Source organism: Typopeltis vanoorti, chromosome 12, assembly GCF_054136105.1.
Source record: "Typopeltis vanoorti isolate ZY-2024b chromosome 12, IOZ_Tvanoo_1.0, whole genome shotgun sequence".
Taxonomy (NCBI): domain Eukaryota; kingdom Metazoa; phylum Arthropoda; class Arachnida; order Uropygi; family Thelyphonidae; genus Typopeltis; species Typopeltis vanoorti.
The window spans coordinates 139,638,169-139,657,105 of record NC_143560.1 but is presented as its reverse complement, the minus strand read 5'-3'; the positions used below and the strand labels follow the sequence as shown (position 1 = coordinate 139,657,105).

The following is an 18,937-nucleotide window of genomic DNA, read 5'->3' as shown; positions in this document are numbered from 1 at the left end:
CTCTTCCATGATTCAGGTGGGTTCCAGCTATCCATCCTTTCTGACATCTTGTATATGAATGAAGAAGGGTCCAAACTTTTAAATGAAGAGAAGTGTGTGTTAATACATGTAACTTACGGAAAAATATAATTAATTATAAATATGTCAAATTTATCCCGAACACCCTGTATATGTCTGTGTGTGTGTGTGTGCGTGTGTGTGTGTGTTAAAAAAAAAGGATGCTATCAATAATCAAAAATAACTAATGAGTAAATAAGTATATACAGAAAAATAGCATCAGAACTTGCATTACTTGAGCATTTTTCTTGATACAAAACTAATATAAAATGATTATGATAACTACACAATAGCTATTATTTTTGTTCCAGTATTTTTTTCATTATAAACTAGGACCATTTTAGCAGATTTGCTTCTTCTTCTTCTGCCTGCAATCAGTAAACAAAGACATGAAATAATTTTGATATAGGTATGAACCCTAGTAAAAATAAGGTTCACTGCTTTACTATATCAGATTATGTAACACTACCACGAGTCCAAAGACTCATCATAGGAGAGCACTGAACTCTACTCCACACATATCATCTCTCTACTAAGTCCTCCAACTACACATAACTACTACCGTCAAAACTCAATTCCATCTGCTGCCCACCAACAATAGTATTTTTTGGCAGTATGTTTTTAGCAAATGTTACCAATTTCCTAAGTAGGTAGTTAAGGAATTAATGTAGTGTGCTTACAGAAAACTATTCAGATAGACTTTTCTGTACGGAATATGTCCACCTGTAGCTGTGATGCAGCTCTCGCAACGTCATAACAGGCTTAGCACCAAGTGATTCGTGGGTTTTTGAAGCAAACTAATGAAGTCCTCCTTCAGAGTAAGGATAAGGCCTTGTATGTTTTCTGGAGGGGAATTTCAAGCAGCAATGAATGTTCTTATTGTGTCCCAAACGTCTCCTATGGGGTTGAAATTTGGGGAGTGTGTCGGCCACCCAATTTGATTAATATTCTCGTATCTCCACTGCTCATGTACAATATGGATGACAATGCCATCCATAGAAATGAATTCTTCACCTACAACACCATGGAACAATTAAACATGATTTTGAAAAACTTCATTGCAATATCAATCACCAATCATACACTTTTTCCAGCACTTGTACTTCAGTGTGCCCATTAAACATAATGCCTCCCCACACAACGACCACAGCATCACCGTATCTATTCCTTTCAAGAACATTCTCACGAGGTAAGTATGACTCTCATGCTAGATCAAGTGTTATCTACAATCAGAGGAGAGATTGAAATGACTCATCTGTAAAGATGTACTTTACAGACCCCATTGGTCATATTTCTTGTCAAATTTTTATAGATACAACACCACTGAAAACGTGCTCTACGATGAGCTGTGAATAAAGAGAGACAAAACTTACAGATCTTCAGATGTATAGGCCTAAATGTCGCAGGTGCCTTGCCACAGTTTGTTGAAATTTCTGCCTAACTATGCTTGAATGAAGCCAACTTGCAAACTGACCTAGTGTGGTGCATCAATTACATTTTGCTGCTATAACCAAAAATCTGTCTACATGCTCCATAACTGAGTGAGGGCAACCTCTTAGAAAACATCTAGAACAAATTCCATTGGTTTGAACACTGCCCAGAGCCTGGATACAACGCTATCCAGGCTCTGGGCATGAGATTCCAAAGAGTTCTGGGCAGCGTTGTGGGCATGAGATTCCAAACCCTCTGGCAATATCAGAAATTTTTGCAGCCTTCTTCAAACTTTCCAATAATTCTTTCTCATGCAAAATCATCTAGTGATGTCTTTGATATATTATAGGACATCCAAGTTTTCAACTTTATTTCTTCACAAAAACAGCTTCCTTCAAACACAATGCATTTAGTTCGGCCATTTGTCTTTTATCCTGTTGAGTGCTACCATGTGACCCATTTGAACGAGATTTGAAAATCTGAACATGTATTCACTTTCTACTCAAAATCAAGGGGTGCACAGCAGCTAGGTTCTCGTTCCTGCGCTCTGTGAGTACCCATTAGGGGAAGCTAAAGCTGCTACCAACCAAATTCAAGTGATCAAACTAAAATAATCCCAAATTCCTGTTCTAAAAGATCCCACCTGGGGCCAGGCCTAAAAATAATATTTAATAATGAAAGTTTCTCCACTGTCGAGCAGGATCTCATTGCAAATATTTGCAGATATAATGACTGCAATGTGCTCTGCCTGAAGTAAACTCACAGAGAGGAAGGTGCCTTACATCCATAGAATGAAACTCAAAGAGATACCACACAATAAATATGGCAGTGCAATATTTACCAAAGAAAACTTAATTCCATCATCCACTGACTCAACGAACAACAGAAACATTGATATTATTACGATTACATTTAAAAATGTGATGGTAATAATCACAATTTATCAACTGCCAGAAGCTTTCTCCTTCCCCAACATCTTCCTCAATAATACATACATAGATGGAGAACTTGTTGAAAAATGGGCTGAAAACTTCTCTCTAAATGATACATAATCCGAAACTCCCTGCATCTTAACAGTGGCAGATGAAACCAGGGTTATAACCCTGATCTCATATTTGTTACCTCAAAAATATTCGTTGCTTGTGTTAAAAAGGTTTTAAATCCCATTCCACATACTAGACATAGATCTATAACAGTGGTGGCGAACCTTTTTATGTGCATGGGCCGAAAATTTACAAATCGAGTTGCTAACATGCCGGTGCATGTGAAAAATTTACTAATCGATTTGCTGATGTGCCAAGCAGTTATAATATTTAATAATATAATAAATAATATTTTATTTATATTTATTTATATATAAATTTATAATGTTATTCAGTGTAAAAGTCATTATTGTATTATTAAATTGATTTTCATTATGTTGGTTTGAAAAAAAAAAAAAAAAAACAGTAGTGAGAAAAATATTTATGCATTGTAACTCACCATTGAAGTTAGCTGAGCAAGGGAAGCAGCAGAAGGATGTCAACTTGTTGGCGAAACGCTTACCATAATTACTCGAAAATAATTTGCCCTCACGTATAACTGGCAACCTGGATTTTATTTCATGAAAAAAGACATTAAAAAGTGTTGCATATGCCTCGCACACAAAATAAGTTTAAACATGTTCATGTCGAGGCGATAACTCGCTCCCTGGGGTTAACAACATGCCGTCCACAACAGCCATTATACTGCAGATACAAGAAAGTAGTTTTATTGTATCCCTGATTAAGATACAGAGGCTTTTGCAGTCTGTGTATTTATCAATATTTCTCAACAAACAGTGCAAATAGAGACACCTGGAATAAAAACGGCACTAACTAATGAATCACATGTCCCCTCTCACAGAAACTACGCTGTATAGACTCAAGCAAAACCATATGTTGCACCGGAAACACAGTATCTAACTATAAACTCTTGTCCAATTTTCAATTACATGAAATAAGTGTTTGTTTTATTGCATCTGAAATTCTTGGTGTCATTATGACAGATCACAAAGGCTAACTTCAAATAAAATTCTACCACAAATTGAAATATGCCATATAATGCATGTGTGCGTTCCTGTGCCAGTTCAAATGCAAACAAAAAGCAATAAAATTCAAACAAAGGTTAAAACCTTGTGCGAGTTGAGCCCACTGATAAAGAGAAGTTCCGCCAAAATGATAAACGAGACCCCGTCGTGAATGTGTTAAAAGTAAGAAATATATAGTGAATGTTATGACAGTTTCACGTTATGTGAAATTCGAAATTATTATGAAATTCGGTTTAAGAGAATTAGCATTTCAACTCAACAATTGTAGGTTGTCTTTGGGTTGCGGGACCTTTTGTTAATACCACATAAATCATATACACATTTTCATAGCTGCTCTCTGGTGTAAAACAAAATTTAACTTGTACGTATTGTAACAATTTAAAAAAAAGTTGAATAATTTATAAGCGTATAAAAGGATATCACCTGTAAATCATTGACGTGACAGCAAAATTCTCGGACATGCCACCTCTGACATGAGTGCCATAGGTTCGCCATCTATGACCTATAATGCTTCAATTCAACCCAGCCATTATACCTACACAGTCCCTTATGGATGATGATTTTTATTATTATTAAGAGAGACCTCCAGGGAGTCAGAGACTCATCGAGGGAGGGCCACATACTACACACACCAGCTATCATACTTATTCCTGAATTCATTCACACTGCTTGCACTCGTAACATTTAATGGCAATCCATTCCAATCATGCACAAACCTCTGAAAGAAAAATCTGGCTCTGACACCCTTCTTAGCAGCCTTCATTCTCAGCTTCCAAGGATGCCCTCCTGTTCTTTCTCCACACTCCATAAATTGAAAAATTACATCAACTGAAATCTTGTATGACCCTATCAGAAGTCTCAACATATCACCCCTCTTTCTCGTATTTGCTAGTGTCTGCAGGTCTACAAATTCTCAATCTGTCTTCATAATCATTTCACAATCCAGATATAATTTTTAACACTCTCCTTTGTACTCTCTCCAATATATCAGAATCACAATAGAAACCAGGGGACCAGACCTGTGCACAATAGTCCAAGTGAGGTCTTACCAAGGCCTTGTAAAGAGGCAAAATAACATCTTTATCTTTACATGTGAACGTTCGTTTCAGCATTGCAATTATCTTTCGAGTTGAATTTGCATTTAATTTCAAAAAAGCTAACTGGAAGGGTTTCATGGAAGATCTTGACCACTCCATATGGCCAGTCCCTCCAAACCCTCAAGAGTGTCCCCAGTTCATAAAAATACAGAGGAAAATCTCCACCAAACACATCCCCCAAGGATGCAGCACAAACTACATTCCAGGCCTTTCAAATGATATACAAGTCCAGTATGCTAATTTACAACTTTACAACATCAACCCCTTCTCAGAGGAGACTATCCATGCAGGAGAAAAATTACACTCTGAGATAGCCAAGGAAAGGCATCCTCATGGGGGGAAAAAAAAGAAATAGAAGCCCTTGACATGACTCACAGTAGCAGAAAGGCATGGAACATTATCAACAGAATTGGGAAGGATTTCACTAAGCCAAATAAGCATCCACAGGTAACAGATAATCAAATTGCTCACCAGCTGCAGTTGTAAACTTCAGAAATAGTGTTCATCCTTAGGACACCAGCATACAATAGTAAAGATAAAATGTCTATTGGTAGCCTAAAATTTATCATATCAACCAATTGTGAAATAAAATTTATCACATATCAACTAACTCTGCTCTCAATCATGCCACATTTAACTAATTTTAAACATCAACAAATTCACAACTTCACAAAAAATGTCCATCATAAAAATTCAGTCTAAACCTACTATATCCCATAATTCTTATAAACTATGCCTAACAAGCTATAAAGACAGCAAGTACTGATGGCATAAATTTTTTATAAATCAAATCAATCATGAAAATTCATAATCATCCTCATCTTTTCAGGACAAGCTGAGTGTTCCATGTCTAATCTTTCATTTTATTAAAGTTAATTACTGTGATTATCATGTAATTTATTGTTGGGGTGTTCCATGGATTCTTTTCATCCAATGGATTATGCCAGCCTTGACATCTGCTAGAATGAGGTCAAGCCCAAACAAATTTTCACGGCTTCACACCATCTTCTTATTAGTCTTCCTCTGCCTCCGTCGCTCCAACCCTTCCATAAAGAAGGATATAGGGCAATCTTTCTTGGCACATCCTGGCTATGTGCTCAAACCACTATAGCTGTCTTCTGTGTCAACTATTTAAAGATGTTATTAGTATATCCCAACTCTTCTCTCACTTGATCATTTATCATTTTTTTCAGTCCACTTTTTGCTGTTGATTCTTCCCAAGTGCTTTGCTTTAATATTTTTTAATCTGTCTTCTTGTTTTCCAGTGATCCAGCTCTCAGCTCCATACAGTACTACTACTACTAGAAGGATCCCCGAGTTGAAGAGTTTAGTCATTAGGCTATGGCTAACTTTTTTTTGTCCATACCCGGCACCTCCAACAAGCTGTATTTATTTTGCTAGAAAAGGTTGGTCAATTGGTAGAGCCTCCGCTACTAATGGCTCACGCAAAAACTTAAGTTTGAGCATGGTTAGTGGTTGGAAGGGGACCAATTGTCAATGCTGTTGGCACACTCTCCCTCGATGAGTCTATGGACTCCTTGGAGATGTCACATAATAATAATATTTTATTTCACTCAGCATCTTCTCTACATTTCTTTTGCTGGTCTATCAATTTCCATTTCTCAGATTTCATTCTTGATTCAATCTGATTTATTTTTCCACAATAATATTTATATAACTTTGTGTGAAATATACATACGAAAGGTACTTAACTGATTATTTATTCATATTTTTCTTGTGGTACATTATCGGAATATGATGTTAAGAAATTATCTTGTATTTCAAACACTATATTCCATAAATTCTTGTATATAAGATACGAGGTGCATCCAGAAAGTGAGGTCCATTCAAAATTTATCACAAAATAAGATATGGAAGATATGCACATGATTGGTAGCATACTAGCTGTTGGCTATTTTATTTTCATCATGTTATGATTTGTTGTCTTCTAAGAATAACTTATGAGTGCTGTAATCATAAAAATTCCTGTCAGTTCATGAGGTTCACATTGTGATATGGTTTTTGTTGGTGGAAACAAACCTTACAAGATTGTATAAGGTTTGCAGGTCTAACATAATGAGTGACAGTAAGGTTAGACAATGTTGTCATTTTTAAAGACAGCTGCAACAATGTTCATGAAGAGTACAGTGGTCAGCCAAGTGTGATGACAATTTGGTGGAAAGAGTGAACACAAAAATTCATAAGAATCATTGTTTCACAATTACACAACTTTCCTTTTAACGTCCAGAAGTTTCATGCTCAGTCATTCATGAAATTGGAAAAGAAAAGCTGGGGGTATAAGAAATTGTGTGCTAGATGGGTCCCAAAAATGCTGACCAATGCACATAAACAGCAGTAAGTGGAATCAGCTCAAACATTTTTGAAGCATTATGAAAATGAAGGAGATGAATTTTTTGCTCGTATCATGACTGGTGACAAAACATGGATTTTGTACACAAATGTTGAGTCAAAACAACAATCAATGCAGTGGTGCCATTCATCATCTCTGAAAGCAAAAAAGAACTGAAACAGGCACCATCATTGGTCAAAAAAATTATGGCCACTTTCTTCTTGGACAAAAAAAGGGATCTTGCTAGTCAATTTTCTTCGGTGAGCAGCCACAATTAATTCTGATGTATATTGTGAAATGCTGAAGAAAATCAGATGAGTAATTCAGAACAAAAGATGAGGAATGCTGTTTCATAACGTGCGAGTTCATACTGCTGCATGAACTGTCCAGCAAATTGAGAAGTTTGGATGGGAACTTTTTGACCAACCACCCTACAGCCCTGACCTCAAGTCCAGTGACTACCTCTAGTTCCTGCATATGAAGCAGTGGCTCCAATCAAAATGAGGAACTGAAGAACAGTGATTCAGTGATTGAACTCACCGACAGCAGACTATTTTGACATGAGTATGAAGAAGCTGGTGCCATGATACCAAAAATGCCTGGAAGTCAATGGTGACTATGTAGAAAAATAAAGTGTATATAAGTAGGCATTTTAGCATATAATAAAGCTTGTTTTCTTCTCTACCAGTTCTTTTTAAATTCTTGACCAAACCTTGCTTTCTGGATACGTCTCATTAACTACATGTACAATGATTACTATTTATAAATTATTTCATAAGTTTGGATAATTGCAAAACTGCCTTAAACCGAATAATGGTTTACCATGTATCACAAACTTGGTTTAAGGCAGTTTATTTAAGCTTGTTTACTTACAAGTGTATTTCAATCAGTTTACAGTAAAACAGAACTTTAAAAAAAAAAATACTTACCAAGTGTTAATTTTCATCAATGGTATAGGAACACAGGTAAAGAAAACAGTAATTAAAAGAAAAAACTTTCTTCCCCACACATCAGATAACGCTCCTATTAATGGAGCACTCAGAAAAGACAACAGTCCCTGAAAAAAAAAGAGGAAAGAACTAAATACATACATATGAAATGTAACAGTATGCAAGATTTCGTTATCAATCTTTTATAACTATCTATATTATGAGAGGTTTCCAAAAAGCAGGGTAAACCCCCCCCCCCCCCCCCCGATGCCATTCCATAAAAAGATTAACTTTTTATGGAATGGCATCAGAAACATATTGATAAAAAGTACTATCCAACCACACATGCGAGACTCCTGGCACAGTGCCAAGAAGAGTCAATTCATATTAAAAGGGAGAAAGGAATAAGGTGATGTACGAATTCATCACCAACATGTGAAATCGTACTTAAGGCATAAAATTTTCTGCCTGTTGTACAAATAAAATAGTTACCACTTTAAAAACTAGAATTTTCATAAAAATGTGGAGGGGGTCTCACATCTGCGGTTGGACAATATATAACTGAACTTTAAACCATTAAAATGAACTATAAATAATGAACTATAAACCATTTGGGACTATTATTTGAATAAATACAGTAGAACATTTTACAAAAAAGGGGTCAACATAGAGATAAATATATATATATGGAGGCTAAAAATGCAGAAATTAAAATATGCAGACCAAAAACCAAAAAATACATACTGATTTCATAATGGTGTCATATCAAGAATGAACTGCAAAATTTAAAAAAGGGAAGATAAAAAAAAATAAATATCAAACAGATAAAAATGGGAGTACAGGGTATGAACCAAAAAACTCGAGTCTATGTCATGTTGGCTTTATATTTTCATCGGATTTTTTTTTGTGTTACTTTCTATTGGTGGGAATCTTGGTGTAATTTGCATTTTGTGAAGTTTCCAACTCTGAGATTACATAGGGACAGTGGACGTTTAGGGAGTTTTTGCCATATTTAATGGCTAAAGTTTCTGATATCCTTAGCATTGTTTCATTATTCATCATCAATTTCCTGATTTGTACCCCCAAAGGGTGTCCAGGTTACTATGACAGCAGCACATGATTCCAGATCATTTCACATTTCATTTCATTATTTTGTATGTCTATTATGATGGCTTTTTCAATTCGTGGAGTATGCTACTGTTCAAGTACGTGGATTGCAATTTCTGTTTTCTTGGTGTTTGGTTTTTACTCTTATTTCATAGATGTTTTGGAAATGGTATATTGCAATACCCAAAGAAAACTTTCCGACACAAAAAATCATTAAACTGTCATATATCCAAAATACATACAAAGCTTATAAATATATATTCAAGCATACAGACTATAAATTAGTATTTATGACTAGTCACAATTTCACAACTTTTCTAAAATCTACCAAATCTCACTCATACAAGGAATTATCATGACGTTGAATACAACATTAGAATACCATAACATTACGTACAAATTTTATTGCTAACATGACTGTGATGTCACCTATACAGGTTCCATGATTAGATAATTACAAGCAAGACTAAGGAGAATACCTCCACAATTGCAATATACCAATTCCAGAACATCTTAGAAATAAGAAGAGTAAAAACCAAAATAAGAACAAAAACCAACTACCGGGAAACCAGAAACTGCAATCCACAATATTAGACATACAGAATAATAAAACAACGTTAAGAATATCAAAAACTATAGCCATTAAATGCAACAAAAACTCCATAAATGTCCATTGCCCCTATGTAACCCCCAAAGGATTGGAAGCTCCACAAAATGCAAATTAGGCCAAGATTCCCACCAATAGAATGCAACACAGATAATCCTATTCAAATATAAAACTAACATGACAGACTCCACTTTGCCCATGAACTCTGAAAAAAATACCTAATCGAAATGGCTCATACCCCACACTCACATTTTTATCTGTTTCATTTTTTTATTTCTAAATTTTGTAGTTCATCCTTGATGCAAGACCATTATGAAATCAGTGTGTATTTTTCAGTTTTTAGTACAAATTTTAATTTCCACATTTTTAGCCTCCAATGTATATTTATCTCTATTTTGACTCCCTTTTTTTTGGAAAAAAGTTCTAATGTATTTATTCAAATCTTCTTCCACTTTATAGTGCTTTTATCCTGCTTAGTGTAGGGTCCGCTGTAATTATGCAACTGTGGGAAACCTCAACCAGGTTGCCACAGAGTCTAGCATCAGGGCGAGGGGTTTTTATGACCATAGAAGTGTATTCATGGGGTCAGTTTATCTGTTCTGAGGGACGAAAAACCCTTGTTTCCAAGTGGAAAAAACCTACCTCCATTTGAGACTGACAAACTCACCTTTAGTCAAAAGAGATCCAGATAAAGATTCCTCAAGTCTTGGACAGGAATTGAACCCAGGTCTTCCCAAACCAAAGAGCTTCATCTATACTGACTGAGCTATGGAGGCACTAATGTATTTATTCAAATAATAGTCCTAAATGGATTATAGTTCATCTTAATGTTTTGAAATTCAGTTATATATATACTTTTTATAAATATATTTCTGATGCTGTTCCATAAAAAGTTAATCTTGAGGATTCTATAAAGGTATGTCAAAACTTCTTCCATTTATATTACTTTCCTTTATGTTTATAAAATGCATATCAACATTTTAATTTAACTGGAGTCAAAAAGTCGATGATGTAAGACAAGGGTACTCCTTATGAAACAGGCAAAATTATGGTAAGTATCAATAAAAATTAATAAAAATAAAAATCTTCAACCCATCCATCATACTAATATACTATAGGTTTACAACCTTTCATGAGAGTTCACATATTAAAAAAAAAAAATTCTGCCTTTCTAAAAGAAAAATCCACACTTGACACCTCCATTAGCACATGTTGCACTTGCTACACTATGCATTACATACATTAATGAGAATTTATTAATAATTTAATTTGAATAATAGCTAATTTTTAATATAAATCTTTTGAAAAAAAATTAATATCATAAATACTTGACTGAAGGTAATTTATCTTATTCTTAATATTCATTTAACAAATAAGAGAGAGTTCACATGGAGAGAGCACACAAGTCATACTGACAACCATATTGAGTCTGCATATTATTGTCAATAAGATGTGTCTGCCAAGCAAATGGAAGCATGACAGGCCATGCACCTTTCAGTTTGAAGATACTAGATTGATCTGGTTATGTCAAGAATCAATCTTTAGTAAACAAGCAAGAGGGGCTTTATCAACTGAAGGTGAGATAGCCAATCTGACAAGGAGGAAGATGGATTTTCCAGCAAACTCAAGTTTTTAGAGTTCCTGGGAGGAAAAAATGCATGCTTTTGTGACAACCATGACATTCAGGTTTGGACAAGTGTGTGGCACAAATGGCAGATAATACAACATGGGTGGTGGAGTATGTAGTATTGTACAGTGTTCTCCAAGATACAAGAGATTACTACTGATATAGATACTGATATAAAAAATTTGCCATGTAGTTTTCAGCAGGATAAAATTAGTATCACACTGGAAAGTAAAATACATACAAAAGTATTTTTTTTAAAAAATCATTCAGCTTTCCAGAGGAAGTTGGAGGAAAACTGAAAAGTATGAAAACAGAATGACAATTCTAAAGAAAACACTGATTTCAGCTAGGGAGGCATGTGATGAAGTTGTGCACAAAGAAAGGTAACTTCGACGTGAATTCGAGTAGTTAAAAGAGCAGTCATGGAAAAGAAGAAATCAAATCAAGATTTTCTGGCAGGTGAAGTATGTAAGTGACCTGAGAGAATATCAAGGAAAAATACATGAAACCTGTAATCTATGTATAAAATGTAAACCTGTAATAATCTATGTAGCTGAACAAAAGTTATGGAAAGACTTTTGTAAGAATATTAGAAATGAATAGCATGCAAGTGAAAAAAAAAAATGTTCTGGATGCTAAGAAATGGAGGGAAATACTAAAAAAAGAAACAGAAACCATGAAAGTAAAGATATTCTGGATACCTGGAAGTAATTACTTTGAAAGACTACTAAATGAGACAAGCAATGACAGAACATCTGTAGAAATATTCAAGAAGAATGCAATCTAGAATATATATCAATACTTGAGGTAGAAAAAAGCTATCAGAAACATGAAATGTGAAAACACTAGCAGAAATATTCTGCTGGATGATATTCTTCCAGAAATGAACAAATGAAGAGATCAGATGAGTGTAGCAGAGATCACATAATACCCACCTATATAACAGCAAATAAAACATGAAAATTACAAACTTCACTACTGAATGTGCCATTTAAGATTAATACAGACATACTTGACAAGAGGGGCACAGGACAAGTAGGGATTGTTGTGATCATATTTGTTAAAGTCAAGAAATCACAGGAATGTAACAAAGATCTGTACTTACATTTTGTAAATCTGAAAAAGTCATATGACAAAGCAACAAAAGAAAACCTATTGAAAACATCACAGTTATGAGGTGTAAATGAAACATTATACAGAGCAATATACAGGGTGGTTCAAAATTCCACGTACAATCTTTGAGGGGAGGTAGAGAACATCAAAATCAATCATATTCATATAGGAAAGCATGATCGGAAATGCCAGTGGAAGGTACTAAAGGGGACATAAAGATACAAACATAACACAAGGCAGTAAGTAGCATAAAAAACTTCATTAGGCGTAACTGAACAGTTCAACGGTAGTTGGATACATAATATGGTAAACGAGGTACATTTCTGCCATCTCAGCATTTGTAAAATGACGCATGTTCTTCGTACAACGTTGAAAGCTTGAATGAGGAAGCCCCAACTGCTCACCTGGAGTGCTGGTGAACAGTGTCACCTATCACTTTCGGCATTTCCGGTCATGTTTTCCTATGTGAATATGGTTGATTTTGATGTTCTCTACCTCCCCTCAAAGTTTGTATGTGGAATTTTGAAAACCACCCTGTATATAGCCTTTATCCAAGATACATTAACAGTTTGAATTAAAGGAGATACAGGTTTGATGTTAAATCAGATGTATCTCCACTGCTTTTTGTCATCTATGGATTGCAAAGGAAAGTATGCTATCAAATAAACCTGCTATCAAAATTTAGGATATTCAAAACTTAGCTCTTTGTGCAGATGTTATACTCTGAAATAAATCCAATACAAGTCTCCAGGATTTCTTAACTAAAAGTGAATAACTGCTGCAACAAAATTTGATATAAAAATCAGCCTATGAAAATCCATTATGTGAAGGGAAGTTGCATTAAAACTGATAATTGATATTGTCTGACCACAGATGTGAGACCCCTCGACACTTCTGCACATGGCAGAAGAAGGCAAATTCATTCCAATAATAAGGTAATCAATGATGAGTGCTTATTATTAGCCTTTAGGAAAATTAACCTTTCTTTTATGAAAATTCTAGTTTAAAGTGGTTATTTTGCTTGTACAACAGTTAGAAAATTTTATGTATAAACTATGTGAATTTGTAGGTTGGTGACAAATTCGTACATCGTCTTATTCCGGTCTCCTCTTCAACATGAAGTGACTCTTCTTGGCACTGTGCCAGCCAGGGTTCTGGCATCTATGCTCAGACAGTATCAATATTGATGATATTCATTCAGTTCACTCTACCTTATGAAGATTACTCCTAAATAAATTCAGTGCAAGTCTTTAGGAACCTTTAACTAAGCTAAATAATTGTTGTAACAAATCTCTCTTAAAAAGCATCAATAATAAAAAAAAAATAAGTAGAAAAATGAAAAAATGTCGACTATATTCTCATCTACAACTTGTAGAACAAGTAAAATATTTACACTATAGATGCTCATTCCATTTCTCTCTATATTCCTTGATCTTTTAATTTAAGTTGTACATATCTAGCTCTCTTTTGATGTCTTCATTTCTTATAAAGTCTAATTTTGTGCATCCTTTAATTACTCTTAAAAATCTTGTTTCTGCAGCTTGTATTTTACTTTCATCTTGCTCCGGTGTATTGCTGGCCTGGTTGGTCAAGTGGTTAGCATATCAGCTCTTCAGCCGAAAGGCTGCAGGTTCAAATCCCGCCATGGGCATGGATGTTTGTGATTGTCTATACTAGTGGTGGTGGGTGGTAGATGGAGTTGGTGTAAATGATGATTGCAATTGGAAAATTTGGTGGGGACAGAGTTGTAGAATAGATTCCCTCCCTCGATGAGTCTTTGGACTCCCTGGAGGCGTCACGTAATAATAATAATAATAGAATGGCCTTCATTCAACATATGCAGGCCATTCTATTGCACCACAGCAAATACAAACATGAGAGACTATTCTTCAAATCTGCCTCAGCCCTGAAAAACTTTCCAAAGCTCGACAAATTTGGGTATATGAGACTGCCCCAAATGTAAGAAGTACTTATTCTCAGATCATCAGCCCAACAGCCAATATCAATCAATCTAGCCCAATAGGGGATGCCATTTAGGACTCTAGACCCAACTTTGGTTACCTTTTTTGAGCTTCATTTGCCAGTGTTAGTGCCTGCGTGCACAGATTCCTGATAATGGCGATGTAACATTGCCGAAATATAGGAAAGTTTTAATTAAAGTTATTATAATTAATATTTTAGTATATAATGTTATTTCTTGAAAAATAATAGTTATGAGTAACAATGTATAAGCCTATCTACCAGAAGTGTGTTAGATCACAACATAAGACCTGAACATATTGTAGTCCCAATAAATAGCCCTTTAATTTGGAGAAAAGCTGTTTATAGTATATAAACCTAATCATATCGAACTATCACAGTATTCAGTACATAAGGAATCTGATGGCAAAGAGTTTTGATTTTGTTCATAGTAAGAAATGAATATTCAATTTTAGAAATTTTTAAAAAAAGGATTAATATATAAATTCATACTAAATATTGGATAAATTATGAACACACATTTCAATTTATATGAAATGGAACTAATTAAGATTCGCTTATGCAAGTATTTGCAACTGATATTACATCATTTACTTGCATTATCAACAGCTTGTTCACTGTACAAAGCAAGCAAACCATTGACATTTATTTAGATCTTGTGCTTTTTGCTAAGATCTATCTCAGCACTATAATATTAAAAGACACAATCCTAAGGAGAATATTTCACCTCACTAAGTGACATTTACGGTTTCCCAACAAGATCATTTATTCGAAGCAAAGTAATATCAAGCCTACTATAATAAGCCAATGAAAGCTACGAGCCTATATCTGTCATATAAAATATGACAGATGTAGGCATATACACATAATATACATAACCACAGTTTGTTTAGGTTATGGAATAACCCAATTTTCCATACATAATATCTTTTAATGCATTAAGGATACTTTTTTAGCATATTTTCTGAGTGTATATGTTAAATATTCTTAACCTTTCTCAATAAAATATTTACTAAAATCTGAACTTGATGGCTGCAGAGAAATATCTTTATTTAAAGGGAAAAAAAAAAAGGAAAAATATATATACTTGTAGTCAATGTTCCCTCAAACCTGTACACGTGTTTGTGCACACTGCTCAAAATTTTGGCTTTAAGAATTTCTAATTTATACAGTCAATAATTTAAATGCACTATAAAAATGAATTATATGATAAATCATACTTGTCACTTATTTTATTTAGTACTTTACCCAATGTCCCCACTCCAATATTACTTAACCCATTCCAACTTAATGCACTCTAATTAGGTTACTTTTGGCCTGCACTGTGTGGACAAACTGACAGTGATGTCACCTAGTTGCAGAGGCATATTTGTTTAGGGTGTACTACTCGTGCAAACAGTGGTGGATTTTTGTAGCTACGTGGATTTAAGTGAAATTAAGTGCTCAGTTTTCCAGGATGAAGCATTGGATAAGAGGAGTATACAAACAAAGGAGTTGGTAGTGGTTTTGATTTGACTGGTACAGTCAAATGAGGCCGTTAAGGTGAGTGAAAGATAACAGTGTGGTAGATAAGATAGCATGTTGCCCAAGTATGATAATGATGAATTAAGAAAGTGAGCAAAGATTATGAATGGTATATCAGCAGAGTTGTGTGAGGAGAAAGGAGTTCATTTTGTGAGCATGTGGGATGAGTTTGAAGGGCAGATAAGAACTGTTTAAAAGAGATGGGCTACATTTGAATGGATTTGGTGTGAGTCAGTTGAAGAAACTGTTGCTGCAAGAGAGAATGACTGAAGTGAATGTAAGACCTGGGAAAGCAAGGGGATCAGCGGCAAATTAGCAGCACTAAGTGGTAAGACAGTGAATGGGACAAGGTAGTGGAAATGTGATTTTTGTAAATGGCAGTGAAAAACTAATTTGAGATATGAAAGTGGAATCGATAAAGGGGAGGCAAGAGATTAAACATATGAGGAATGAACTGAGGAGAATTACAGATTTGTGGAAGAGGAGAGTAAGGTGTGCAAGTTTGCGAATGGAGAAGTGAGTGGTACAAGTGAAGAGAATAAGACAGATGGACAGGGAAACAAGGGAGGTCAGGGTAGATAGTGGGACATTGCTTGAAAAGTGTAGATGATGGTATCAGGAATAGATGTGAGTGCACAAGAAAGGATTAAGATAGTCACGGATGTGCAGGCAACATTTAGATCTGAGGGAAGGGTGTAATATCAATGATGATACACAGGAATTGACAAGGGAGAGGGTAGAGGAGTCATGTCTGAGAAGTGGGGTTACTGGGACTTATTATAAAACCAGAAATGAGATAGTGTGTATGTTTAGAAATGCTAGAAGTATTCGAAACAAACAGAATGAAATTGTAGTGCTGATAGAGTTCATTCACACAATGTTGGTATAAGTGAGACATGGTTGAACGAAGATGACATTCTGACAGGAATATATGGAGGGATATATAGTCTTTCACAAAGACAGACAAAGGAAAAAGGAAGGAGGAGTGTTATGATTGATGATGGCAGAGGAGGAGTTGTGCCCATCTAGGGTGGAGATGCAAGGAGCAAATGCTGACAGTGGTTTTGAAGCAGTATGGTGAGGAGGTGGACAGGACAAAATGTTTAGTAGGATGTTGCTATAAACCTGGTAATGTGGAAGGTAGTGAAAAAAAATGTTTAGACAAATTGATCTGGCTAATAAGAAAAGAGTGATCATTATGGATGATTTCAATTATGGTAATATAGACTGGAATGGAGAGACAGTATCAGGAACCAAAGACAATGAATTTCTTGAGTTTTTAAGGCATAACCACCTTAAGCAGCATATAGCAGGGCATGGATTGAGGGTCTTGGATTTGATTATATTATCAGAAGATATTATTGTAAATGAAGTGTCACATCTTCCTCCAGTTGGTGACCATGCAGTGATCACTTGGGTGGTGGCCAGTCATATAAGGACTTTTGTGAGAAAGAGTTATATGTGGAACTATAAGGCAGGTGATTATGGCAAAACTTAGGATGCAGCTTGCAGCGATATCATAGAATGAGGAATTGCATGGGAAAGAAATCCGTGCTGCTTGGTCTCTACTCAAGAATTACCTACCAGAGGCAAGGACTGTGTATTCCAAAGGTCAGGAAATGAAATAAATAAATGCCGGCCTGGTTGGCAGAGTTGTTTGTACACCCACTCTCCAACCTGGCTGCAGGTTCAAATCCTGAAGTGGTCATGGATGTTTGTGATCTTCTTTAGGTGGAAGGTAAATGTGATCACCTGGTGTGAGACCACCATCCCACTTACTGGAGGCCAGAAGTGGCTTGAAATAGTTCCATGTTGGTCTCTATAGCAGGATTTCAGACTATGTAAAAAATAAAATAAATTAAAAAATATATACAAACAATTTATAGAAATAAAAAACAAAAAATCCTTAGCCATCCACAGTACAAAATGTACTATAAGTTTACAAAATAACCTTTTGGGTGGGAGCAATAAAAAATAAATAAAATAAGGTAGGTGTAAAATGGATGGCTGAAGAGGTGAAGCATGCAATCTGGAAGAAAAAGACATTGTGGAGATAATCATGAGAAGAACAAAGAACAAACTAAGAAGGTGAATTACTTAGTAAGGTTAGCATAAGTGCAGTATGAGCAGCAGTTAACCAATGATGCTAAAGAAATCCTAGGGAGTTTTTTCAATATGTGGCTGGTAGAAGGAAGAATTATTATAGGAAGATAATGTTGATCATTGATAATAGGAGAAAGATGAACACTGAGAAGGATATAGGAGAGTGTAAATGAGCAGTTAATTAAAGTATTCCATCCTTGAGATTGCAACATAATGCAGAACTTCAGAATAGTAAGAATGGGGAAGGAACCCCCCGATGGTGACTGAGCAGGAGGTATATGAGGAATTGAGTAAACTTGATGTCAACAAGGCCATGGGACTTCCAATATCACCATGTGTCTTGAGAGAATGTTCCAGGGAGTTAAAACCTTTAATGTACATTTATAACATGAGTCTTAGATTAGGCCAGATCCCAAAGGAATTGAAAGATGGCAAAATTGTTCTGCTTCATAAAGGAGGTGATAAGACTAAGGCTTCAAATTATAGGTCAACCTGCATGTCTGGAGTTCTGGTCAAAGGTGCTGGAGAAGCTAGTGAGGACAAGAATTCAGAACAGGGTGAACAGCAGTAGAATTCTGTTTAATGGACAGCATGTGCTTGCTAAAGGAAGATCATGTTTTAGCAATTTGCTTACTTATTATAACAAGGTGACGAATACATTGGACAAGGGGGATGCATATACAGTAGTTATATTTAGATTTTGCAAAGGATGTAATAGATTGCCAGATGACCAATTAGTAGTTAAATTGGACCAGCTGGGGGTTGGATAGCAGATGAGTGCATTGGGATTGTAGACTGGCTGTCTGATAGATATCAGCAAGTTGTGTATGGGGAGTGATATCCCAGAAGAGGAAAGCCACTAGTGGTATGCCCCAGGGATGTGTTTTGGGGCCACTGCAGTTTAATTTGTATGTAAATTACATTTGAAAGGGCTTAAATGGTGA

The 18,937-nt window shown here is 35.4% G+C and overlaps 1 protein-coding gene across 1 annotated transcript in view; it reads right to left on the bottom strand.

Moving 5' to 3' along the window:
* Nucleotides 1-18,937, bottom strand: part of LOC150101259 (solute carrier family 71 member 1) — a 268,455-nt gene that overhangs the window by 162,132 nt on the left and 87,386 nt on the right. The window contains exon 4 of the mRNA XM_090401592.1: nucleotides 7,933-8,060. Within this exon, the coding sequence (XP_090257718.1) occupies nucleotides 7,933-8,060 (128 nt within the window). The remainder of the gene's footprint in view (nucleotides 1-7,932; nucleotides 8,061-18,937) is intronic.